The 27,302-nt window shown below is 43.5% G+C and overlaps 1 protein-coding gene and 1 long non-coding RNA gene across 5 annotated transcripts; one reads left to right on the top strand and one right to left on the bottom strand.

Annotated features, from left to right (window-relative positions):
- Window positions 1-531: 531 nt before the first annotated feature.
- Window positions 532-18,096, bottom strand: LOC106611342 (sex comb on midleg-like protein 4). Of its 4 annotated transcripts, none has more exons than XM_014211477.2 (9): window positions 17,820-18,073; window positions 10,409-10,627; window positions 10,011-10,234; window positions 8,427-8,556; window positions 5,700-5,900; window positions 3,847-4,008; window positions 2,875-3,093; window positions 2,499-2,644; window positions 532-2,088 (listed from the first exon to the last, which is right to left on the bottom strand). In XM_014211477.2, the coding sequence occupies exons 3-9, from the start codon at window positions 10,227-10,229 to the stop codon at window positions 1,963-1,965; spliced, it is 1,203 nt and encodes a 400-aa protein (XP_014066952.1). In that variant the 5' UTR covers window positions 10,230-10,234; window positions 10,409-10,627; window positions 17,820-18,073; the 3' UTR covers window positions 532-1,962. The 4 variants fall into 4 exon arrangements, with proteins under 4 accessions (XP_014066952.1, XP_014066950.1, XP_014066953.1 ...); XM_014211475.2 differs by lacking the exon at window positions 17,820-18,073 and adding an exon at window positions 10,961-11,122; XM_014211478.2 differs by lacking the exon at window positions 10,409-10,627 and having other exon boundaries at window positions 17,820-18,096.
- On the top strand, window positions 17,435-19,115 carry LOC106611343 (uncharacterized). The gene is made up of 2 exons (XR_001330092.2): window positions 17,435-17,565; window positions 18,021-19,115. It is a non-coding gene; the product is annotated as an uncharacterized lncRNA (long non-coding RNA).
- Window positions 19,116-27,302: the final 8,187 nt, after the last annotated feature.

The raw sequence follows: 27,302 nt of genomic DNA, 5'->3' as shown, positions 1-27,302 counted from the left end.
TTAACTAAACATTTATTTTACCTGGTGGATTGCATGCTGTTTTGTTGAAAGGCTATGCTTCAAATGGGATATACAATAAATAATTCAATTCGAACAGTTATATTCATTCAGATTGAAATGTACATGCAACTGCAAAGCCTACTGCAGTAAGGCCTAGTCTACGTGCACCTGTTTCTGCATATAGCCTAACCTAGAAAGGTCAATCCCAAAGCAAACATGACTGAAAGGATAGACCATGAGCCAAACAAAGGACAGGCCATACTGTTTAACTAATTCAAATCTACTGAAATAAGCCTGTAGGCTAATACATTATTCTGCATCAGGACAAAACATAACTATCTGAATTGACACGTGATTGTGTCACATTTGGTAACATTTCATTATTATTTTCACATGAGTCCCAAGCTTGATTTCATTCTGAAAGATGCTTGATATCAACAAGAAAGACGCTTGATATCAACAAGAAAGATGCTTGATTTCATTCTGAAAGATGCTTGATATCAACAAGAAAGATGCTTGACAGACCACACCTTGTTTCCTTAATATTTTCTTAATTTTATTACTTAGATAGGATACACAGCCAGGTTAAATACACACATTGATTGATTTCCATTTAAGTCTCACAACACAAAAGCAAACATGAGATATTCAATACATTGAGAACTTCTTTAGCACCAGTACAAATTAATTAATCCATACAGTGGTTATTCTCTGATTTACAGTATAGATCTTTCCAATATTATTTTCAAAATAAAAGACCTAGTCCCAGGTTGATTTGACTTGGTATGAATTACATGTAATTGTATACAGCAGCATTGACGTACACAGGTTACTAAAAAGTACACATACTGCCAAACTGGCGTACACAAGCAATGCTATATGGCCTAATAACCCAATACTGTAGGTCAATTGAAGTTATGCAGTGAGTGTTCTCATCCATTGCTCTCCAACTCTGTTTCGATAATGATATGTAGTAAAAAATGTCCATAGTAAATATGTTGTGAGGAGGCAAGATCGAATCCCCGAGCTAACAAGGTAAAAATCTGTCGTTCTGCCCCTAAACAAGGCAGTTAACCCACTGTTCCTAGGCAGTCATTGAAAATAAGAATTTATTCTTAACTGACTTGCCTAGTTAAATAAAGGTAAAATAAAGTTTAAAAAAATGTTTAAAGAGTCTGGAGATCATTATTTTATTAAACTATAGAAATGTCTCGTTGTTATGTGTTGTAGCACAAACATGATCTTTTTGGCAATTTTATCAAAACAATATGTAAAACAATATGTAAAACAATATGCAAAACCATTTTAGTTTACATTATTTCGTGTAAATAACAAAACCAAGTATAGTAATGTTTAACATCACTGTAGCTTCCTGTTTTTAATGACATGCATTGATGTGTTAAGAACTTCATCAACAGCTTCAACCCACATTTGTGGAGACCCCCCTTTTTTATATCCATTAAAACAAAGTTATACCGCAGATTTGAGACCAAGTATAAATAACAGTTTATCTAAAATAATTCCCCCTTCTCAACAGATCATAAACGTGACTTGGTATGTTTTACCAGGGCGCCTGGGTGCCTTAATAAGCTCATTTATAGGACAGCTGTATCCCTCTCCCAGGTATTGTCAACCAGTGTATCAGTTATGCATTCCACAATTTGCATATTTTGTCATCTGTATAAACCAAAACCTTGCTTCAACAGAAAAACTAGAATATCCAAAAACGTATTCTGTCACGATCACATATCACATTCTTTTCTTTAGATACATGATATATGAAAATGCAAAAATAATCAGTAAAATATAGCATCTCAAATGGCACCCTATTCCCTATATATTGTACTAGTTTTAACCAGGGCCAATAGGGCTACGGTCAAAACGAGTGGGTTATGGGTACCATTTGGAACGCATCCACAAAGTTGGGTCCCACAGATTGATGACGTGAAAAAATGTTCAGATTCAGAACTTGTTTTGTTTTAGTTTGTCGATGTGATAGCAGAGCTTCAGGGCTGGCCCCAGCTTCAGTCCTAGGTACTTCATCATCATGTCACTCTTTAGAAGTAACAGCGCATTGCCGTCTATCTCCTGTGGGATAGAAACAGAAGCTCAGGTTATATTAAATCTCCACTAAAAGTAAAGTGGACACATGTATCAGGGTTGTTTACTGAACTGGGAGTGACCCCAATCCTGGTAAGTATTTCACAAAACATCACATCCAGATATAATCCAACCACTCAAATTAAAACATCACATGAAACATAACAACTGAAAAAGAAAAGGGGTTTCCCCCAACTGTTGCAGATCCAGGCCTCAATCTCAATTTGTCTTTCAGTGATTCCTCACATCCTTGTCTCATCCTCAACTGGATTGGAAGAGAAGGTCCGAGGTCCCTCCCCAAGGACCTTCTCCTCCAAGGCGTTTTGAGAAGGTTCGTAGAGAGAGGATACGAGGTATCAAGGAAATATTTATTATGAGTGAGCCCAGGGGTAGCCTACATGCTTCCTGAAGACGTCCGCGTGAGGGCCCAGGGACTGCGGGTCGGCGTCTCTGATGAACCACACCACATCCTCTACACTCCAGGTGGAAGGGTCCTTACTGGGGGGCGGCTTGGACTCCTGGGAGTCCTGAGATGGATTGTACGCTGCATGAGAAAAGAGAAAGAGGTCAAGAAGGATTTCTATGCTGGTCTATTTTACCTGGTTAGGGCATTGTGATTATAGCAAGAAACACATTTTCCCCAAATCCCCAGGTTTTCCAGAAATCCCGGTTGGAAGATTCCCGGAATCGGGAGGGAATATTCCGGAAAACCTGGACATTTTGGGAAAGTTACCAGAATTTTGCAAGCCTAGTCTCCACTCTCCTATCTCTTACCTATCCTGTTGCCTTCCAGGAAGGTGTTAGGGCTGGACGTCTGTCTACACATGCCCAAGGGGGAGGAGCCGTTGGGGAACTGCTGCGAGGAGCGGAACCCATAGGATGGTTTGGATGAGTAGGAGGAGCTTATGGCACTGAAGGCGGAGTCACCTGGGTCCATTGAGTAGCGTTTGTCTGACGGGTCCAGAAGATACTCCTCTGGCATGGAGGTTTCAGCTGTGATATGAATGGAAAGAGATTACATAAGTAAAACATATTGGCAATACTTTGAATAACGTTCGATAGAAGCTGAAGCCTTTAAAGATGTCTATGAAATGTCCTTCTGTGCTTTTATGGTCCAATCGGAAGAAACAAGCACTGTTTGGAGAATTGAGTGTAGGGTTTCCCTGGTGCTCTTGTTTAGGTACAAGAGAATGTTCTAGGTAGTGTTCTGGCATAGAGGTCTCATTTGTTTAGGTTGGAATACAGGGATTTGGATAATGGATTAGGATTACCAGGGATTACACAAGTAAAACACCAATTGATGTGTATTTGACAAAATGTAATTCTGTGCTTTCATGTGCAATCTGACGCCATATAGCACAATATTTGAGGAACTGAGCCCACAAAATGTCTGAGGGGCGATATCTTCAAAAGCACCTGTTAAGGCACAGGATTGTTCTAAAAAGTATTATAAACCTGGTGGTTCGAGCCCTGAATACTGACTGGCTGAAAGCCGTGGTATATCAGACCGTATACCAACGGGTATCACAAAACATTCATTTTTACTGGTCTAATTATGTTGGTAACCAGTTTATAATAGCAATAAGGCACCTCGGGGGTTTCTGGTATATGGCTAATATACCACACCACCTTGGGCCTTATTGCTTAAACGTTTAATGCATCATATCTGGACCTCTGCCTACACCATTTCCCTTGTGGGATAAAGAAAGCATTTTGAATTAAATTGAATACAAGACAGTGCATTACCCTCTGATTGGTAGGAGGCATTATTATGCTGGGGGATTGGTTGGTCGCTGAAGAGGTTTTCACAGTGCAAGCTGCGACAGAGCTTCTTGAGAAAGCGTAGAACGTAGCCCATGCTGTTGACCACAGGAAGACTCAGAAGGTGCTGCTTCCCATCGAAAGTGGCTGGAACACAAAGGAACACTTGATTAACCCCTTGGGTTGCGTCCCAGATGGGACCCTATTCCAGAGCCAATGGCATCTATGCATAGTCACTTCAATAACTCTACCTACATGTACATACTACTTCAACTAACCAGTGCCAACGCACATTGACTCTGTACCGGTACCCCCCTGTATACAGTCTCCACATTGACTCTGTACCGGTACCCCCCTGTATATAGTCTCCACATTGACTCTGTACCGGTACCCCCCTGTATATAGTCTCCACATTGACTCTGTACCGGTACCCCCCTGTATATAGTCTCCACATTGACTCTGTACCGGTACCCCCCTGTATATAGTCTCCACATTGACTCTGTACCGGTACCCCCCTGCATATAGTCTCCACATTGACTCTTTACCGGTACCCCCCTGTATATAGTCTCCACATTGACTCTGTACCGGTACCCCCCTGTATATAGTCTCCACATTGACTCTGTACCGGTACCCCCCTGTATATAGTCTCCACATTGACTCTGTACCGGTACCCCCCTGTATATAGTCTCCACATTGACTCTGTACCGGTACCCCCCTGTATATAGTCTCCACATTGACTCTGTACCGGTACCCCCCTGTATATAGTCTCCACATTGACTCTGTACCGGTACCCCCCTGTATATAGTCTCCACATTGACTCTGTACCGGTACCCCCCTGTATATAGTCTCCACATTGACTCTGTACCGGTACCCCCCCTGTATATAGTCTCCACATTGACTCTGTACCGGTACCCCCCTGTATATAGTCTCCACATTGACTCTGTACCGGTACCCCCCTGTATATAGTCTCCACATTGACTCTGTACCGGTACCCCCTGTATATAGTCTCCACATTGACTCTGTACTGGTATCCCCTGTATATAGTCTCCACATTGACTCTGTACTGGTACCCCCCTGTATATAGTCTTGCTATTGTTGTTTTACTGCTGCTCTTCAATTACTTGTTACTTTTATCTCTTATTCTTATCTGTATTTTTTGAAACTGCATTGTTGGTTAAGGGCTTGTAAGTAAGCATTTCACTGTAAGGTCTACACCTGTTGTATTTGTCTCTTGTGACTAATAACATTTGATTTGAAGTGTTGCTCTGTGAATAGGGTGCTATTTGGGACGCAACGCCGGAATATATTTGAATTTCCCATTGCAGTAAATCTTGTTGCAGTTAACTTTGCTCTAGGGGACACATCTCTACAGCCATGTCTCAAAGCAACAGTTACAACCAATGCATTTCATCCACTGACATTCAAAGATGGAAATGGCCAATAACCCCGGGGTAACAGATCCGGATGTTCTCAGATGTTCTCATGGTTACTAGATTATCTAATCAGTGTATGTCAATTTCTATCATTTCCCTCAGGCCAGTTGCTACGAATAAAATGTATAAATATAAAACCAAAATCTCAGTGACACTGTACAATAGGTGGGTCTGTGGTATTTTCCTAGTGGCCTGTGTTATGGTTAATCATGTCATTTTCTAACCTTTATTCAAAGCTTTTTCATCCAACTGTCCCTTTTTATTTGTATGTCAGATGGTCCAGCACCATTCTCAGAGAAATGCTTTCATTTTTGGTCTAATTCTCATTTCTGGAAAAGGCTTAACATAAAAGGTTAAAATCCAGGTCGTGACATGATTAACCAAGGCACACGGCCCTAGTTATACCTGATATTTTCTCCCCTCCGTAGCCCTGTGTGAGGAGAGTGAACACAGCTTTCTGCTGGAAGGCGCTGTCGATGCATCCCTGGACGGCCTGCTGCAGCACCACCGAGGGCCTGTCAGGCCCAAAATGATCTGGGAGCTGCTGCAGCTTCTTCCTGTCCAGGTTAGGGCCCATGTTGACATGCTTGTTGATGTAGATACACACTGCAGGATACACAAGAGTGGAGAGAGCGAGGGTTAGTAACCATGTTCGCTTACTTGATGATGTACGAGCGAGGGTTAGTAACCATGTTCGCTTACTTGATGATGTACGAGCAAGGGTTAGTAACCATGTTCGCTTACTTGATGATGTACGAACGAGGGTTAGTAACCATGTTCGCTTACTTGATGCTGTACGAGCGAGGGTTAGTAACCATGTTCGCTTACTTGATGATGTACGAGCGAGGGTTAGTAACCATGTTCGCTTACTTGATGATGTACGAGCGAGGGTTAGTAACCATGTTCTCTTACTTGATGATGTACGAGCGAGGGTTAGTAACCATGTTCGCTTAATTGATGATGTACGAGCGAGGGTTAGTAACCATGTTCGCTTACTTGATGATGTACGAGCGAGGGTTAGTAACCATGTTCGCTTACTTGATTATGTACGAGCGAGGGTTAGTAACCATGTTCGCTTACTTGATGATGTACGAGCGAGGGTTAGTAACCATGTCCACCTGCTTGATGATGTACGAGCGAGGGTTAGTAACCATGTTCGCTTACTTGAAGATGTACGAGCGAGGGTTAGTAACCATGTCCACCTGCTTGATGATGTACGAGCGAGGGTTAGTAACCATGTTCGCTTACTTGATGATGTACGAGCGAGGGTTAGTAACCATGTTCGCTTACTTGATGATGTACGAGCGAGGGTTAGTAACCATGTTCGCTTACTTGATGATGTACGAGCGAGGGTTAGTAACCATGTCCACCTGCTTGATGATGTACGAGCGAGGGTTAGTAACCATGTTCGCTTACTTGATGATGTACGAGCGAGGGTTAGTAACCATGTTCGCTTACTTGATGATGTACGAGCGAGGGTTAGTAACCATGTCCACCTGCTTGATGATGTACGAGCGAGGGTTAGTAACCATGTCCACCTGCTTGATGATGTACGTAGTTACACACTGCAGGACACACAGCAGGAGGGACAGAGGAGACAAAGATATTTAGGTCGGCTACTTTGGTGACGTTGCTTTCCTTAAATTAACGAGTACAGTATGCTTATAACTAACAGAATACAAATTACATTTGAAATGTGATTACCAACATGACTTTTCATAACACCCAAGATGTTTCACCAGACAAAGCATTATGGAGGGAGACATTGGAAAATGAGGCAAACTCTGTGAGCCTAGGGCCTTGTTTATCAGATGTGCCTAAGCACAAAGAAGACAACCTTGCGTGCACCACTTTTCCCGCAAAGGTTGGTATTTATCAAATTAGAATTTGACAGGAAAGTGTGCATATGTCAGACCATGCGTACTCACAACTTCTAGTGGTTGAAGAATTGTATTACAAGTCAATACTGTTGTTTTGAGTGTTTGACACAAGGGAATTATAATAAAGCGTTGCAAGGAAAAACATTAAAACGTAGCCTAACGGTAAGAAGGTCACATAGCGCCTTCGTAGGAGCGCAACATCATTGTCTATTTCATCTCAGAGACTATACCAAGACAGGAGATATAAACACAATCATCTATTGACAAAGAAGTGTGGGCTGTAGCATTTCTTTTTCTATTGTTTGAACAGTCAGTCAATCATCCAGAATGTGAGGCCAGTGTTTGGCACTCGCTATTGGCGACATGCATTCTTAGTTTGAAAAAGGTCACTGCAAAAGATGAAAACATTCTGCCCACACCTGTATAGAAATGTGATAAAATTAGCTATTGTGCTTTCTTTTAGAAACTGTCATCACCCAGTTCCAACATTTCCAGGGTGTTTTTGTTACCATAAAAGGTGAATGGAGAGCGTTTTCCAGGCGGGGTTGTAATACAAATATAGTATGGCTCTGATTTATCAATGAAAACATGTTTATATGTTGCGTGCGACCGTTTGATAAATCCCAATAATTTGTTGTGCATGCGAATCTAGAATCTCCACATACGCCAGAAATTTGTACGAAATGTACGCACGGTTGAAAAATGAGGGCCCAGGGGCGTGGCAGAGTAGGGGTGGGGCCTACCTGTGAGCACCTGGGGCCTGGCGGGGTGGGTATAGTTAACTGTGAGCACCTGGAGCCTGGCGGAGTGGGTTATAGTTAACTGTGAGCACCTGGAGCCTGGCGGAGTGGGTATAGTTAACTGTGAGCACCTGGAGCCTGACGGAGTGGGGTATAGTTAACTGTGAGCACCTGGAGCCTGGCAGAGTGGGTATAGTTAACTGTGAGCACCTGGAGCCTGGCAGAGTGGGTATAGTTAACTGTGAGCACCTGGAGCCTGGCGGAGTGGGTATAGTTAACTGTGAGCACCTGGAGCCTGGCGGAGTGGGTATAGTTAACTGTGAGCACCTGGAGCCTGGCGGAGTGGGTATAGTTAACTGTGAGCACCTGGAGCCTGGCGGAGTGGGTATAGTTAACTGTGAGCACCTGGAGCATGGCGGAGTGGGTATAGTTAACTGTGAGCACCTGGAGCCTGGCAGAGTGGGTATAGTTAACTGTGAGCACCTGGGGTGTGGCGGGGTGGGTATAGTTACCTGTGAGCACCTGGGGTGTGGCAGAGTGGGGGATGGTAGCAGCATCCTGGGGGATGGAGCTCATGTCTGGTTCTGGGGTGCTGCTGGGAGGAGAGATGGCCAGGGGATTCAGCACCATCCTGGGCTTCAGCTGCAGGAAGACAGGGGGTTGGATCTCAGTATCTAATTGTAAATAATACATGCAATTTAGCATACGCGTTTGTCCAAAGCGACTGATAGTCACGCGTGCATACATTTTTACATATCGGTGGCCCCCGGGAATCGAACCCACAACATTCTTGTTGCAAGCGCCATGCCATACAGTCTGAGATAGCAACAATAGACTAAAAGATAACGGTTCTCAATTGGCATTAGTAAACACTCAACAGAAATCTATACATTGATATTTTTACACAGAAACTTGTAAATAAAATAACCTCTCCTCTTCGTATTGAAATATTTACCAAGCATTTCATTTTGCTAGGCATATACAGGGCCAATCAGAATATCAATTAAAACAGTGTTCAATTAAACAAACAAAGGCTACCTCATGTTATATATTACTCCCACTAAATCTAAATGAAGTTAGGTCTGTCAAGCTACATCATCATAAGCATTTTGTTAACATCCTGCATCCCCATTGGCCCCTCTCCTTTCCCTCTCCTCCAATCCCATCCCCTCTCCTTTCCCTCTCCTCCAATCCCATCCCCTCTCCTTTCCCTCTCCTCCAATCCCATCCCCTCTCCTTTCCCTCTCCTCCAATCCCATCCCCTCCCCTTTCCCTCTCCTCCAATCCCATCGCCTTTCCCTCTCCTCCAATCCCATCCCCTTTCCCTCTCCTCCAATTCCATCCCCTTTCCCTCTCCTCCAATCCCATCCCCTCCACTTTCTCTCACTTCCCATCCCATCCCCTCTTTACCTCTCTTCCCATCCCATCCCCTCTTTCCCTCTCCTCCAATCCCATCCCCTTTCCCTCTCCTCCAATCCCATCCCCTCCTCTTTCTCTCTCCTTCCCTCCCATCCCCTCCTCTTTCTCTCTCCTCCAATCCCATCCCCTACCCTCTTTCTCTCTCTTCCCATCCCATCCCCTTTCCCTCTCCTCCAATCCCATCCCCTTTCCCTCTCCTCCAATCCCATCCCCTCCTCTTTCTCTGACTTCCCATCCCATCCCCTCCCCCTCTCCTCCCATCCCCTCTTTCCCTCTCTCTCCCATCCCCTCCTCTTTCCCTCTCCTCCCATCCCCTCCTCTTTCCCTCTCCTCCCATCCCCTCCTCTTTCCCTCTCCTCCCATCCCCTCCTCTTTCCCTCTCCTCCCATCCCCTCCTCTTTCCCTCTCCTCCCATCCCCTCCTCTTTCCCTCTCCTCCCATCCCCTCCTCTTTCTCTCTCCTCCCATCCCCTCCTCTTTCCCTCTCCTCCCATCCCCTCCTCTTTCTCTCTCCTCCCATCCCCTCCTCTTTCTCTCTCCTCCCATCCCCTCCTCTTTCTCTCTCCTCCCATCCCCTCCTCTTTCCCTCTCCTCCATTCCCATCCCCTCCCCTTTCTCTCTCCTCCAATCCCCTCCAATCCCCTCTTCTTTCTCTCTCCTCCCATCCCTGACACTGACCTTGAAGCCAGGTTTTCTCCCCCTCTTCTTGGGCACTTTGAGGGGAGGGAGGGATTCAGGGTAGCGGGTTGGAAAATCCATCTTGCGATGTAGTGGGGGTCTCCCCCTCTTCCTGCCTGGAATCTTTCCTGGCTGGCTGGGGAGGAAGGAGGGAGACACTGCAGGCGACTGCATTTCACTGTTGCTGTCTGCTTTCTGTGCTGCTGCAGGTACACTCATTGGAGCTGGAGGGAGACATACAGGAAGGAGGGAAACACAAAGGGAGAAATAATTATATTAATTGAAGACTGCATGGCACATAATAAAAAACAGTGGCAGTTCCACCATCCAGTCCATCCTATCCTCAATGTGCATGAACCCCAGCATTCTGTCTGCTTGTTTCCCAGAGCTTCCATTACCTGATCTCCTCTGATCTAGAATGCTTGAGAACCAAGCGCTTCCCTTCTTAGATCCCGGTTAGATTCCAGAATAGCAGAAGAAGGTTCTAAACCCTGCACACTGCCTCAGCAGGCTGTTGAAGCCATCTTGCCTTTAGATGCTGTATGTTTTCTCTCTGCTCCTCTCGTCTCTGCTGCTGCACGGCACACAGGCTGGCTGGCTGCAGACTCCTCATTACACTAATGCATTCAGCAGTGGCAGAGGAAGGGGGGGGGGGGGGGGGGGAATTGACTTCACCATGGCTACACAGCTATGAATTACCATTATGATGACAGTGCTCACCATAATCTTAAAAAAGCAGCAGCCTCAAGAGCCAGCCTAGCCTACTGATGAAAACAACATCAACATGCATGTCTCATACATAGAGCGCAGAAGACTAGACACACAGGCAATGCTGAATTATTACAGTGGTTAAAATATAGCATTAGCATGCAGCATGCTTCATCCTTCCTTTGTGCAGACAAAGACAACAGAAAATAAAGGGAGATAAAACAGAGCCAGTATGCACACACCATCAGAATGAATGAGGATTGGAGAGTATATTCCTTTTCAGTTGTTCTCCTATTGAATCACCCTCTGTCCTGTCTGTGTCTTTGCCTGCTTCTAAATGTCTTCAACTGCTCCGTAGAGCGGAATCTCCAAGCAAGGCGGATTCCACTGTAATAGTGTGTGTGTGTGTGTGTGTGTGTGTGTGTGTGTGTGTGTGTGTGTGTGTGTCTGCCAGTGCTGGGAAACATTCTCCTGTTGTCATGGCAACAAGCCTGTGACACCCTGCCGGCTGTATCTCCCATGTCTTGCTGCTTGATACTCAGGCCCAAAACTGGGTGGATGTATAATTAGTATAGAAGACACCCTCAAACCAAACGCTAATTACAATAGGAATTCATTTGAAAGTGTTGAGGGTGTACATAGATATGGTGTGTGTGTGTGTGTGTGTGTGTGTGTGTGTGTGTGTGTGTGTGTGTGTGTGTGGTGGTGTCCCGCAATTAGTGCTTTGAGGTCGGTTCGGTTTCAATTATTTTTTTTAAACATTAAATGCACTATGCATTATGTGGGTTGAATGCTGTAACAACACAGAATAAAATAATGAATAAAGTCCCATGATGGTAGTGACTGCCCATTACTGCTTATCACTTATTAATCATCCTTTATTCACATTACTTTAATAAAATATTTCAGTTGTTGTGTATACTGAGTGTACAAAACATTAAGAACACCTGATCTTTCCATGACAGACTGACCAGTTGAATCCAGGTGAAAGCTATGATCACTTATTGATGTCACTTGTTAAATCCTCTTCAGTCAGTGCAGATGAAGGGGAAGAGACAGGTGAAAGAAGGATTTTTAAGCCTTGAGACAATTGAGACATGGATTGTGTATGTGTGCCATTCAGAGGGTGAATGTACAAGACAAAATATTTAGGTGCCTTTGAACGGGGTATGATAGTAGGTGCCAGGCACACCGGTTTGTGTCAAGAACTGCAAAGCTGCTGGGTTTTTCACGCTCAACAGTTTCCCATGTGTATCAAGATTGGTCCACCACCCAAAGGACATTCAGCCAACTTGACACAACTGTGGGAAGCATTGGAGTCAACATGGGCCAGCATCCCTGTGGAACGCTTGACACTTTGTAGAGTCCATGTCCTGATGAATTGAGGATGTTCTGAGGGCGAAAGGGGGGGGGTGCAACTCAATATTAGGAAGGTGTCCTTAATGTTTGGTATACTTATGTATATTAGATTTGTTTTATTTGATTACTTTATTATTTCATTCCAAGTCATCATCTCATCTCTATAGAGCTGCTGTCTGACAAAATCACAATTTTAGTAGTTGTTGAAAGTAAATAAGGCATACTTTTATGACTCCTGAATACCAATTATCAATCACTTAGATGTATTTTCAGTTAGAGATACATGTACAGTACCTTGAAGCAACTGCTCTATATCCCTCTTGATCGCGCATTGTTCAGTCGCTCTCTCTAACATAGCAGGCATAAAATAAACACACAGACCAGACAAGTAGGTGCACTATGGATTACGGTCATTGTAGTTCATTTCCACTTTTTCTGCACTTAACTATAACTATGTAGACTATTGGCCTGTTGAAAACTACAACTCTATCACACAGTTCGGGCTTGATCTGATTTAGCCTATCTGTAGAGAAACTGCACTGAGCTCATAGAAAAACACAGAATGAAATGTAATTCAAACGTAAAAAAATATGAAAAAAATATCTTTTTTTTTTTTTTACAATTTGTGATATACAATTGGTAGTTACAGTCTTGTCCCATCGCTGCATCTCCCATACGGACTCAGGAGAGGCGAAGGTCGACAAGCCATACTGCTTCTTAACACACTGCACACTTAACCCGGAAGCCAGCTGCACCAATGTGTCGGAGGAAACACTGTACAGCTGCCGACCGAAGTCAGTGTGCATGCGCTGGACCGCCACAAGGAGTCGCTGGAGCGCGATTGGACAAGGACATCCCAGCCGCCCAAACCCTCCCCTAACCCGGACGACGCTGGACCAATTGTCTGCCGCTTCATGGGTCTCCCGGTAGCGGCCGGCTGTGACACAGCCCGGGATCGAACTCGGATCTGTAGTGACGCCGATGCAGTGCCTTAGACCGCTGCGGCACTCCGGAGGCCTTAATTAAAATAATTTAACCGTCATTGGTCAATTAGTTGTTTAAAAAGTGAAAAATAACCTACTTTCCGGTTAATCGCTCAGCACTAGTGTGTGTTGGTGTGAATGTGGTGTGAATGTGTTTCAGAATGCAGTCACTGAGGTGATTTCACCCCAAGAACAGTGTTTAAAGTCATTGTCAATCTATTGCTTGTGTCCATTTCTAGAGTGGTAGGCTTCAGAAATCAGCGATTTGTACAGTGTTTTGGGCACAGTCTTACCACAATTATGTGAATAATGAAACATCTTAATATAGCTGGCACACCTGGTTGTGTATTCTACATCCCTATGAACATGTTAAGATATTATTGGGCATACTACCATTATATTTCATATAGGTATGGTCATGCGAAATTGATCCATTGAGTTGTTTGGCGGCCATATTGGCCTTGTATATACAAATCTTTTTAAAACCCTGTTCTAGCTGTGTGTGTGCAATTTGGTGCTTCTATCACTAAATTTACAATCCAAAAACATAGCTTCCCCACTACATTTTTCAGGAAAACTAAAATCCGTCTTACCTTATTTCTACCAGCATGTCACGTGTGCAACTAGAGGTGTCACACCCTGATCTGTTTCATCTGTCCTATTGATTGTCTCCACCCCCTCCAGGTGTCGCTAATTTTCCCTGGTGTATATATTCCTTTTTCCTGTCTCTCTGTGCCAGTTCGTCTGGTATGTTTTTCAAGACAACCAGCATGTTTTCCCGTATTCCTGCTTCTAGTCGCTTTTTGCTAGTCCTCCCGGTTTTGACCCTTGCCTATTTTCTGGAGTCCATACCCACCTGCCTGACCATTCTGCCTGCCACTCTGTACCTCCTGGACTCTGAACTGGTTTTGACCTTTTTCCTGTCCATGACCATTCTCTTGCCTACTTTTTTTGGAATGTTAATAAATATCAACGACTCAATCCATCTGCCTCGTGTGTCTGCATCTAGGTCTCGCCTTGTGCCCTTATAAGAGGTATATAAAAATCACCTTTACTCCACACACAGAAACGCATACAAAGCTCTCCTTCACCCTCCATTTGGCAAATCTGACCATAACTCTATCCTCCTGATTTCTGCTTATTAGCAAAAACTCAAACAGGAAGTACCAGCTCAATATGGAAGTGGTCCGATGAAGTGGATGCTAAGCTACAGGACTGTTTCACTAGCACAGACTGGAATATGTTCCGGGATTCATCCGATCGATGGCATTGAGGAGTTTACCACATCCGTCACCGGCTTCATTAATAAGTGCATTGGCGACGTTGTCCCCACAGTGACCGTACGTACACTGTACATATCCCAACCAGAAGCCACGGATTACAGGCGACATCCGCACTGAGCTAGAGGCTAGAGCTGTAGCTTTCAAGGAGTGGGACACTAATCCGGATGCTTATAAGAAATCCTGCTACGCCGTCTGACAAACCATCAAACAGGCAAAGTGTCAATACAGGACTAAGATCAACTTCTACTACACCGGCTTTGACGGTCGTTAGATATGGCAGGGCATGCGCACTAGCACGGTTTACAAAGAGAAACCCAGCCGCGAGCTACCCAGTGATGCGAGCCCACCAGATGAGCTAAATGCCTTCTATGCTCACTTCAAGGCAAGCAACACTGAACCATACATGAGAGCACCAGTGGTTCCGGACGACTGTGTAATCACGCTCTCTGTAGCCGATGTGAGTAAGACCTTGAAACAGGTTAACATTCACCAGACAAATTACCAGGATGTGTAGTCAGAGCATGCGCTGACCAGCTTGCGAGTGTCTTCACTGACATTTTAAACCTCTCCCTTATCCAGTCTATAATACCTACATGTTTCAAGCAGACCACTATAGTCCCTGTGCCCAAGAACTCCAAGGTAACCTGTCTAAATGACTATCGCCACGTAGCACTCACATCTGTAACCATGAAATGCTTTGAAAGGCTGGTCATGGCTCACATCAACACCATCATCCCAGACACCCTGGACCCACTCCTATTCGTACTCCACACTGCCCTTTCCCACTTGGACAAGAAGAACACCTATGTGAGAATGCAGTTCATTGACTACAGCTCAGAATTCAACACCATAGTGCCCTCAAAGATCATCACTAAGCTAAGGACCCTGTGACTGAACAACTCCCTCTGCAACTGGATCCTGAACTTCCTGACGGGCCGCCCCCAGGTGGTGAGGGTAGGTGACAACGCATCTACCACGCTGACCCTCGACACGGGGGCCCCTCAGAGGGCGTGCTTAGTCTCCAACCTGTACTCCCTGTTCACCCACGACTGCGTGGCCGCGCACGACTCCAACACCATCATTAAATTTGCAGATGACACAACAGTGGTAGGCCTGATCACCGACGACGATGAGACAGCCTATAGGGAAGAGGTCAGAGACCTGGTAGTGTGTTGGCAGAATAACAACCTCTCCCTCAACGTCAGCAAGACAAAGGAGCTGATCGTGGACTACAGGAAACGGAGAGGGCCGAGCACGCCACTATTCACATCGACGGAGCTGTAGTGGAGTGTGTCGAGAGCTTCAAGTTCCTCTGTGTCCACATCACTAAGGATCTATCATGGTCCACACACACCAACACAGTCGTGAAGAGGGCACGACAATGCCTATTCGCCCTCAGAAGGCTGAAAAAGTTTGGCATGCACCATTGAGAGCATCTTGACTGGCTGCATCACCGCTTGGTATAGCACCGCTTGGTATAGCAACTGCTTGGCATCCGTCCGCAAAGTGCTACAGAGAGTAGTGCGTACAGCCCAGTTCATCACTGGGACCGAGCACTCTGCCATCCAGGACCGCTATACCAGGTGGTGTCAGAGAAAGGCCCTAAAAATTGTCAAAGACTCCAGCCACCCAAGTCACGGCAAGCAGTACCGATATACCAAATCTGGAACCAACAGAACCCTGAACAGCTTCTTCCTCCAAGCCATAAGACTGCTAAATACTGTAGTTAGTTAAATAGTTAACCAAATACTGTAGCTACCAGGACTATCTGCATTGACCCTTTTGGTAACACTTTATTGGACACCTAGCGTCATAACACGGTCATAACCATGTCATAGCATTGTCATAACACTGTAATGACACATATGTTGTGACATACAGTATATTGCAATATTTTATGGTTGGTTATGACACCTACATAAGAAGGTCAAAGCCCACAAATCCTAACACAAAAGGCAAACCATTCTACTTATAAATAGTATGTTAAGTAACATTTCCTAAAATTGACCATATCATTACCATTGTAAATGTACACACATTGATGACAAATATGTGCCTAACCCAATGCTATATCGCTGATTTTTTTATTTAACCTTTATTTAACTAGGCAAGTCAGTTAAGAACAAATTCTTATTTACAGTGACGTCCTTCACCGGCCAAACCCGGACGACGCTGGGCCAATTGTGCGCCGCCCTATGGGACTCCCAATCACGGCCGGTTGTGATACAGCCTGGATTTGAACAAGGGTGTCTGTAGTGACGCCTCAAACACTGAGATGTAGTGCCTTAGACTGCTGTGCCACTCGGGAGACTGGTACTGATGACTTGGAAGAATGCACCAGCAAGACAAAACACCCTCTTTGAGACTTATGACTGACATATGGTTTTTCAGGATAAAAATAAACAGAATGGAGCTAGGCACAGGCAAAATAAGTAAATGGGTACGAATACTTTCTGAAGGCACAGTTGAAACATTTCATGAACTTTCAAAACCACTTGTCAAACAAAGTTTAACATTATCAGGGTTTCCTTTTTAAAGCAATTTATACAGGTTATTCTGATATGTACACTAGAGGTCAAATGTAAAAGTTCTGTTGACCTAACATTCCCGAAATTGTATCTGATGGATAGCTGTTAATCTAAGCTTTGCAATTATATCTGATTAATGGGTATATGTGGGAAATAACTTGTATACTGACATTGTTTGTCATAGTAAAATCCTTATGGGAAAAATGAATGAGATGGAGGGATGAAATAAAGAGTGATAGCACAGAGAAAGCTGCCATTGCTGCACTGCTATCACACATGTTCCAACTAGGGACATAGACCTACAAGAAAATCACTATGAGGCATCTTCACGAATTTGCGGGTCTGGCCCATAGACTATTACTGCCAATGCCATTCATTGCCAATTGAGATCAAATAAACCAACACTGCAACAACATGTGCATATTTAGTAAGCTACTTTATTCTCTATTCATGGAAAAAAATAAGCATAATGTGAACTGCAGTCCTTAATTAAATGAGAAATACAGCCCTCTCCTGGCTCACTTAAGGATAATTTTGTGCATTTTTGCCTGATTCAATAAAGTTGCATTTGAAGCCAAAATGGCGACGTACATGTTGTCGTCAAAGATGTCGCCCATCATTAGACTTCTATTGAAAGAGCAGTCCTATTCCTCGAGAACGATATGTAACGGTATGACTGAAATTTCCAGACGAGGTGAGAATATTATTTTGGTATCAATTTGTTATTTTGGTGTGTCGTTTCAAATGAGTATCAACTGACAGCTAGTTTACTGTAGCGTGTTAGCATAGCTAAAGTTAACTAGTTACCTTAACCTGTCAAACTTCATTCCATTCCGGACTTGTCTAGTCAGGCTGGCTAGCTAATTAACTGGCAACAAGCACATAAATCAGCCATTATTATAATGACATTAATAGCTAGCTACATTGTTGCGGTGCTGACAAACGTACCTTTTTGAGACGAGGGGATAACGAATCGCTGACAAATCAATCTTTGGACAGCTTGCTCGCTAACTTCGTAACGTTAACTGGATAACAGTTTTTGCTCCTCTAAACACGTAACTTTAAACCTCCACAGGGGTCTAGCTATATATCTTACTACCACAGCATCAGGATGTTAATGTTTATTCCGTGATCTTGTCTGCTGGTCAGGCTACTCGACAGATGGAGATGCTCTCCAGCCTGCTGCAGAAGTAAGCAATGCCGCCGCAGCGTACAGCGGACCGCTGGAGCACTACACCAATCTGGACATGGACTGGGCGCTGCGAGAGGACCCGCATCACAAAGCCGTGGTTCAGACCTCGGATAAAATGCACAAAACCCTACGAGGTTACAGCAACCAGCCTCGGTTCTCGAAAAACATTGTCCTTGTCAGCCACTTACTTAGTATTATTGGGAATCTATTTACGCTGAGAGAATTGATGGAAAGATACAACTTTGAGGTTTCAAGCAAGGAATATGACACTGTTATAAAATCTATACCTTGTGGGGTAAAATATTTACTTCAGAATAATGCATATTTTGGAACATATATTGTAAGCGATATCCAGAGGAATGGCGTAGGTTTACTAGATAAGAAATTCAACAATCTTTTATTAAAGGATATTTTCTACAGGAAGTCTATTCCCTCTGCGATATTTTGTTGGGCTTCATCGTTTGATGTAAACTGGCGCCGTGCTTGGCTCATTCCACACATTTATGGTGACCAATAAAGTAAAGGAGATCTCCTTTAAGATTATCCATAGATTCTGTCTGTGTAATAGCTTGATTTCTAAATATATACCTTATGTTACCAGTGAATGCAGTTTTTGTCAACTAGAAACTGAATCTATTGAACACTTATTCTGTAATTGTTTACATAGTGGGGTGTTCTGGACTGATGTAAAACTATATCTTGGAAACAAAATGCATTCAACGGTTGAAATATCTAAGTTTGACATATGGTTTTACTACAGTGATTCCACAATTTGTGGGTCAGTATGTTTATAAATCTCTTTATTTTATCAGGAACATTTTTCATACACAAATCATTTTATGAAGAAAAAGCCTGTTAATTTTTGTATCTGATTTGGAAAACTATTTAGAATCATTCAAACGTCTAAAAAATGTATTCGCTACATGTCTGTTTTTGATATCATGTGGATTTGTATTTCGTTTTCTTCTATGTCTTTGTGTAATTTCTCTGGCTGTTCTGTTTTGCATGTTACTGTTTAATAAAATAAATAAATACAGCAACCAGCCTACGTCCATCTTTTTCCAAGGTAATTGGATTTTTATGCATGCACTGATTTTAGAAACTGGTGTGCAGACTAACAAAACACATTCAATAATGTACAGGGGCGTCAGGCAGAGGCATGTCTTAACAAATGGGATTTGGGATTATGGGATTTACTATAAAGATATGTCATTTAACTGTAACATTTTATTGCCTTTTAATGTGCCATGAACACAACCATGCTGTTTTCATCAGATTTTGAAACAAATCACTTCAAAAAGTATGTTCCCTTCAAATCAAACTTTATTTGTCACCTGTGCCGAATACAACAGGTGTAGTCCTTACCGTGAAATGCTTATTTACAAGCCCTTAACCAACAGTGCAGTTCAAGAAAGAGAGAAGAAAATATTTACCAAATAAACTAAAGTAAAAAATTATTAAAAAGTAAGACAAAACAACGAGGCTATATACAGTGGGTACCGGTACCGAGTCAATGTGTGGGGGTACAGGTTAGTCGAGGTAATTTGTACATGTAGGTGGGGGTGAAGTGACTGCATAGATAATAAACAGCGAGTGGGGGTGTCAATGTAAATAATCCGGTGGCCATTTGATTAATTGTTCAGGAGTCTTATGGCTTGGGGGTAGAAGCTGTTAAGGAGCCTTTTGGTCCTAGACTTGGCGTTCCGGTACCGCTTGCCGTGCGGTAGCAGAGAAACATTCTATGCTTGGGTGACTGGAGTCTTTAACAATTTTATGGCTTTTCCTCTGACACCTCCTATTATATAGGTCCTGGATGGCAGGAAGCTTGGTCCCAGTGAAGTACTTGGCGGTACGGGCTACCCTCTAGCGCCTTACAGTCAGATGCCGAGCAGTTACCACACCAGGTGGTGATGCAACCAGTTAGGATGCTCTCGATGGTACAGGTGTAGAACTTTTTGAGGATCTGGGGTACCATGCCAGGTATTTTCAGTCTCCTGAGGGGGGAAAAGGTGTTGTCGTACCCTCTTTACGACTGTCTTGGTGTGTTTGGACCATGATCGTTTGTCGATGTTAATGGGGTCCTGTTCAGCCCGCCTTTTCTTGTAGTCCACAATCAGCTCCTTTGTCTTGCTCACATTGAGGGAGAGGTTATCCTGGCACCACACTGCCAGTTCTCTGACCTCCTCCCTATAGGATGTCTCATCGTTGTCGGTGATCAGGCCTACCACTGTTTTGTCGTCAGTAAACTTAATGAGGGTGTTGGAGTTGTTTGGCCATGCAGTTGTGGGTGAACAGAGAGTACAGGAGGGGTCTAAGCAAATACCCTTGAGGGGCCCCAGTGTTGAGGATCAGCGTGGCAGACGTGTTGTTGCCTACCCTTACCACCTGGGGGTGGCCCGTCAGGAAGTCCAGGATCCAGTTGCAGAGGGAGGTGTTTAGTCCCAAGGTCCTTAGCTTCGCAGGTTCATCCAAAATAATTCCAGCATCCGATCAGTGCACTGTGCACTCGCCAACTTTCCTTCAATTCACAAGTGGCTGAAACTATCTAACAGAAGAAAGCATCAGAGCAAGCAAAACAGTGCCCCTCTGTCTTTTCTATATGTAGCCCATTGTATCTGATGCTGTCTGGCCAAAAATAGTATGACATCCCATAATGTTTTTGGCCAGACAGCATCAAATACAGCGCTTATACAAAGTCAACACCCCCCTGGATTTCTTCACACTTTGTTATAAAGTGGGATTCAAATGGATTTAATTATCATTTGTTGTCAATGATCTACACAAAATACTCTAATGTGAAATATTTGTATTTTATTTTTTTATATTAATGAAAATTAAAACACTAATATACCTTGATTAGATAAGTATTCATCCCTCTGAGTCAATCCATGTTAGAAACACCTTTGGCAGCGATTACAGCTGTGAGTCTTCTTGGGTAAGTCTCATAAGAGCTTCACACACCTGTATTGAGCAAAATTTGCCTGTTATTCCTTTCAAAATTCTTCAGGCTTTGTAGTCCCGGACAAGCACACCTGATTGTCAACTTGTCAACCAATCATCAAGCCTCCAGACGAGCTTCAATGCCTTCCGTGGCCTCTGCAAGTAAAACTAAAATCTGTAAATAGCCCATCCAACCAACCACCTACCTCATCCCCATATTTGTTTTAGTTTTTCTGCTCTTTTGCACACCAGTATTTCTACTTGCACATCCTCATCTGCACATGTATCACTCCAGTGTAAATTGCTAAATTGTAATTACTTCGCCACTATGGCCTATTTATTGCCTTACCTCCTTACTTCATTTGTACACACTGTATAGAGATTTTTCTATTGTGTTATTGACTGTACGGTTGTTTATCCCATGAAAAACTCTGTGTTGTTGTTTTTGTCGCACTGCTTTGCTTTATCTTGGCCAGGTTGCAGTTGTAAATGAGAACTTGTTCTCAACTGGCCTACCTGGTTAAATAAAGGTGAAATAAAATACATATAACTCAAAGCACTGCTTTTTAAATGTAAAATTGTTTATTTAGGGGCAAAGTTTTGCTAATTCTAAAATTGCAATTAATTGCAATTAACTCATGCCATTGATTAAATTATTATTATTTTATATTATTTTAATAATTTGACAGCCCTACACAGGATAGAGCAATATCTAAGTGTATTGGTTGTCACTTCACTTCACAGGTGACGGATATCCCAGATGCCATGATTCTGAAACAGGTCTTTGGAAACCTCTTTAGGAATTGGGTTGTTGTAGTGGACACGTCCAACCGGCCCCCAGAGGGTAAGTAGAATATCTTTATTGAGCTGGGTTCAGTACAATCCATAGAAGACAATCTACACTGATATAACCAGGTATATTCCTCTCTAGTGATCTAGCCAGGCCTATTCCTCTCTAGTGATCTAGACAGGTCTATTCCTCTCTAGTGATCTAGACAGGTCTATTCCTCTCTTGTGATCTAGACAGGTCTATTCCTCTCTAGTGATCTAGACAGGTCTATTCCTCTCTTGTGATCTAGACAGGTCTATTCCTCTCTTGTGATCTAGACAGGTATATTCCTCTCTTGTGATCTAGACAGGTATATTCCTCTCTTGTGATCTAGACAGGTCTATTCCTCTCTTGTGATCTAGACAGGTCTATTCCTATCTTGTGATCTAGACAGGTCTATTCCTCTCTAGTGATCTAGACAGGTCTATTCCTATCTTGTGATCTAGACAGGTCTATTCCTCTCTAGTGATCTAGACAGGTCTATTCCTATCTTGTGATCTAGACAGGTCTATTCCTCTCTAGTGATCTAGACAGGTCTATTCCTCTTTACTGATCTAGCCAGTTCTATTCCTCTCTAGTGATCTAGACAGGTATATTCCTCTCTAGTGATCTAGACATGTCTATTCATCTATACTGATCTAGACAGGTCTAGTCCTATTTTCTAGATTTGTTCAAGAATGGAATACAGAGGGTCAACTTTGTGCCATTCATTGCTGTGTTGAAGGTAATAAATACATTTCTGATTTGTTTCTTTGGTATATTAGACAAAGCATACAGCAGACAAGGGTTGTCTTACAGTAGTCTGCCCCTCTTCTCTCATGCAGAACTATTGCCATGAGCTTCGGCTAGACTCTGGGATAGACTACCGCAGGAGAAACAGATCCTCGGGTGGATAACTGTACTTCCTGTAATGACTGCATGGTGCAAACCATGGATACAACCATGAAGCATTTCAATGCCCCACTCACTGTATTGGGGATTAGTAAGGTAGTATTTATTTTAACATGGACAACTTTCTTTCAAGCCTATTGTGTTTAATAAGTATAGTTTCGTGTTGTTTCAAATAATATAGTTAATCATATTTTGTGATGTGACCCTTTTTTCACACATCTCAAGTGAACCTGGTGTGAGGCAACATTAGACAAGATTTCTGACAAACTGAACTTCAAACGGAACGACAGTAAGAGGGTAATATTGTCCGTGAGTGTAAATGAAGAGGGGTTGGTTTGAGCTATCCATACATTATTGATTTATGATATGAACATAAAATTCTGTATTGATGGTTTACTTAAAAATACCATGAGACTCATCGTGATCATCATGTAGAGTTTTATTACTTGTCATTTAGCTAAACCATTGAAAAGAAAAAGGCACAATTCACGCTTACCATTACAAACTCAGTGTTTTCTTTAAGCAAAGTTCAATCTAAATCTTTTAACTTTTGCTTAAATAAAACAATGAGTTTTTAATGGTGAGCGAGTATTATGCCTTTTCAATGATCACATTTTCTGGTTGCACCTCGACTCGTGTTGGTTGAGCGCCCTCCACTTCTTCCCAAATCAAAATGAAATCAAAGTTTGTTGGTTGCGTACACAGATTATTCTTTTTTTTATTTCACCTTTATTTAACCAGGTGGCCAGTTGAGAACAAGTTCTCATTTACAACTGCGACCTGGCCAAGATAAAGCAAAGCAGTGCGACAAAAACAACAACACAGAGTTACATATAAACAAACGTACAGTCAATAACACAATAGAAAAATCTCTATACAGTGTGTGCAAATGTATAACAGTAGGGAGGTAAGGCAATAAATATGCCATAGAGGCGAAATAATTACAATTTAGCAATAACACTGGAGTGATAGATGATGATGTGCAAGTAGTGAAACTGGGGTGCAAAAGAGCAAGAGGATAAATAACAATATGGGGATGAGGTAGTTGGGTGTGCTATTTACAGATTGGCTGTGTACAGGTACAGTGATTGGTAAGCTGCTCTGAAAGCTGATGCTTAAAGTTAGAGAGGGATATATAAAACTCCAGCTTCAGAGATTTTTGCAATTCGTTCCAGTCATTGGCAGCAGAGAACTGGAAGGAAAGGTGGCCAAATGAAGTGTTGGCTTTGGGGATGACCAGTGAAATATACCTGCTGGAGTGCATGCTACGGGTGGGTGTTGCTATGGTGACCAGTGAGCTGAGATAAGGTGGGGATTTTACCGAGCAAGGACTTACAGATGACCTGGAGCCAGTGGGTTTGGCGACGGATATGTAGTGAGGGCCAGTCAACGAGAGCGTACAGGTCGCAGTGGTGGGTAGTATATGGGGCTTTGGTGACAAAACGGATGGCACTGTGATAGACTACATCCAGTTTGCTGAGAAGAGTGCTGGAGGCTATTTTGTAAATGACATCGCCAAAGTCAAGGATCGGTAGGATAGTCAGTTTTACGAGATTGGCAGATGTTACAGCAGGTGCTGCGAAATGCTTATGTTTCTAGCTCCAGCAGTGCAGTAAGTGTCAAGGTAGATTAACAACAAATTGCTTTACTTTATCTAGTAACACGGCGAAGGACACTGAAACTTCTGGCCAGGGAGGTCAATCTAATGAAAGCCTGTGGGACCATAGCAGACTATGTTGGAGGAGCTGTGAGATAGTGACCATAGCAGACTGTATGTTGGAGGAGCTGTGTGATAGTTACCATAGCAGACTGTATGTTGGAGGAGCTGTGTGATAGTAACCATAGCAGACTGTATGTTGGAGGAGCTGTGTGATAGTAACCATAGCAGACTGTATGTTGGAGGAGCTGTGTGATAGTGACCATAGCAGACTGTATGTTGGAGGAGCTGTGTGATAGTTACCATAGCAGACTGTATGTTGGAGGAGCTGTGTGATAGTAACCATAGCAGACTGTATGTTGGAGGAGCTGTCTGATAGTGACCATAGCAGACTGTATGTTGGAGGATCTGTCTGATAGTGACCATAGCAGATTATGTTGGAGGAGCTGTGTGATAGTTACCATAGCAGACTGTATGTTGGAGGAGCTGTGTGATAGTGACCATAGCAGACATTATGTTGGAGGAGCTGTGTGATAGTGACCATAGCAGACAGTATGTTGGAAGAGCTGTCTGATAGTGACCATAGCAGACAGTATGTTGGAGGAGCTGTCTGATATTGACCATAGCAGACTGTATGTTGGAGGAGCTGTCTGATAGTGACCATAGCAGACTGTATGTTGGAGGAGCTGTGTGATAGTGACCATAGCAGACAGTATGTTGGAGGAGCTGTGTGATAGTGACCATAGCAGACAGTATGTTGGAGGAGCTGTGTGATAGTGACCATAGCAGACAGTATGTTGGAGGAGCTGTCTGATAGTGACCATAGCAGACAGTATGTTGGAGGAGCTGTCTGATAGTGACCATAGCAGACTGTATGTTGGAGGAGCTGTGTGATAGTGACCATAGCAGACAGTATGTTGGAGGAGCTGTCTGATAGTGACCATAGCAGACAGTATGTTGGAGGAGCTGTCTGATAGTGACCATAGCAGACAGTATGTTGGAGGAGCTGTGTGATAGGGACCATAGCAGAGAGTATGTTGGAAGAGCTCTGTGATAGTTACCATAGCAGACAGTATGTTGGAGGAGCTGTCTGATAGTGACCATAGCAGAGAGTATGTTGGAGGAGCTGTGTGATAGTGACCATAGCAGACAGTATGTTGGAGGAGCTGTGTGATAGTTACCATAGCAGACAGTCGTTGGAGGAGCTGTGTGAAAGTGACCATAGCAGACAGTATGTTGGAGGAGCTGTGTGATAGTGACCATAGCAGACAGTATGTTGGAGGAGCTGTGTGATAGTGACCATAGCAGACAGTATGTTGGAGGAGCTGTGTGATAGTGACCATAGCAGACAGTATGTTGGAGGAGCTGTCTGATAGTGACCATAGCAGACTGTATGTTGGAGGAGCTGTCTGATAGTGACCATAGCAGACTGTATGTTGGAGGAGCTGTGTGATAGTGACCATAGCAGACTGTATGTTGGAGGAGCTGTGTGAAAGTGACCATAGCAGACAGTATGTTGGAGGAGCTGTGTGATAGTGACCATTGCAGACTGTATGTTGGAGGAGCTGTGAGATAGTGACCATAGCAGACAGTATGTTGGAGGAGCTGTCTGATAGTGACCATAGCAGACAGTATGTTGGAGGAGCTGTCTTATAGTGACCATAGCAGACTGTATGTTGGAGGAGCTGTGTGATAGTGACCATAGCAGACTGTATGTTGGAGGAGCTGTCTGATAGTGACCATAGCAGACTGTATGTTGGAGGAGCTGTGTGATAGTGACCATAGCAGACTGTATGTTGGAGGAGCTGTGTGATAGTGACCATAGCAGACTGTATGTTGGAGGAGCTGTCTGATAGTGACCATAGCAGACTGTATGTTGGAGGAGCTGTGTGATAGTGACCATAGCAGACTGTATGTTGGAGGAGCTGTGTGATAGTGACCATAGCAGGCTGTATGTTGGAGGAGCTGTCTGATAGTGACCATAGCAGACTGTATGTTGGAGGAGCTGTGTGATAGTGACCATAGCAGACTGTATGTTGGAGGAGCTGTGTGATAGTGACCATAGCAGACTGTATGTTGGAGGAGCTGTCTGATAGTGACCATAGCAGACTGTATGTTGGAGGAGCTGTGTGATAGTGACCATAGCAGACTGTATGTTGGAGGAGCTGTCTGATAGTGACCATAGCAGACTGTATGTTGGAGGAGCTGTGTGATAGTGACCATAGCAGACTGTATGTTGGAGGAGCTGTGTGATAGTGACCATAGCAGACTGTATGTTGGAGGAGCTGTGTGATAGTGACCATAGCAGACTGTATGTTGGAGGAGCTGTGTGATAGTGACCATAGCAGACTGTATGTTGGAGGAGCTGTGTGATAGTGACCATAGCAGACTGTATGTTGGAGGAGCTGTCTGATAGTGACCATAGCAGACAGTATGTTGGAGGAGCTGTGTGATAGTGACCATAGCAGACTGTATGTTGGAGGAGCTGTGTGATAGTGACCATAGCAGACTGTATGTTGGAGGAGCTGTGTGATAGTGACCATAGCAGACTGTATGTTGGAGGAGCTGTGTGATAGTGACCATAGCAGACTGTATGTTGGAGGAGCTGTGTGATAGTGACCATAGCAGACTGTATGTTGGAGGAGCTGTGTGATAGTGACCATAGCAGACTGTATGTTGGAGGAGCTGTGTGATAGTGACCATAGCAGACTGTATGTTGGAGGAGCTGTGTGATAGTGACCATAGCAGACTGTATGTTGGAGGAGCTGTGTGATAGTGACCATAGCAGACTGTATGTTGGAGGAGCTGTGTGATAGTGACCATAGCAGACTGTATGTTGGAGGAGCTGTGTGATAGTGACCATAGCAGACTGTATGTTGGAGGAGCTGTGTGATAGTGACCATAGCAGACTGTATGTTGGAG

Source organism: Salmo salar, chromosome ssa09 (assembly GCF_905237065.1).
Source record: "Salmo salar chromosome ssa09, Ssal_v3.1, whole genome shotgun sequence".
Taxonomy (NCBI): Eukaryota; Metazoa; Chordata; class Actinopteri; order Salmoniformes; family Salmonidae; genus Salmo; species Salmo salar.
The sequence above is the reverse complement of the archived record's forward strand: the minus strand, read 5'-3'. Positions and strand labels throughout refer to the sequence as shown.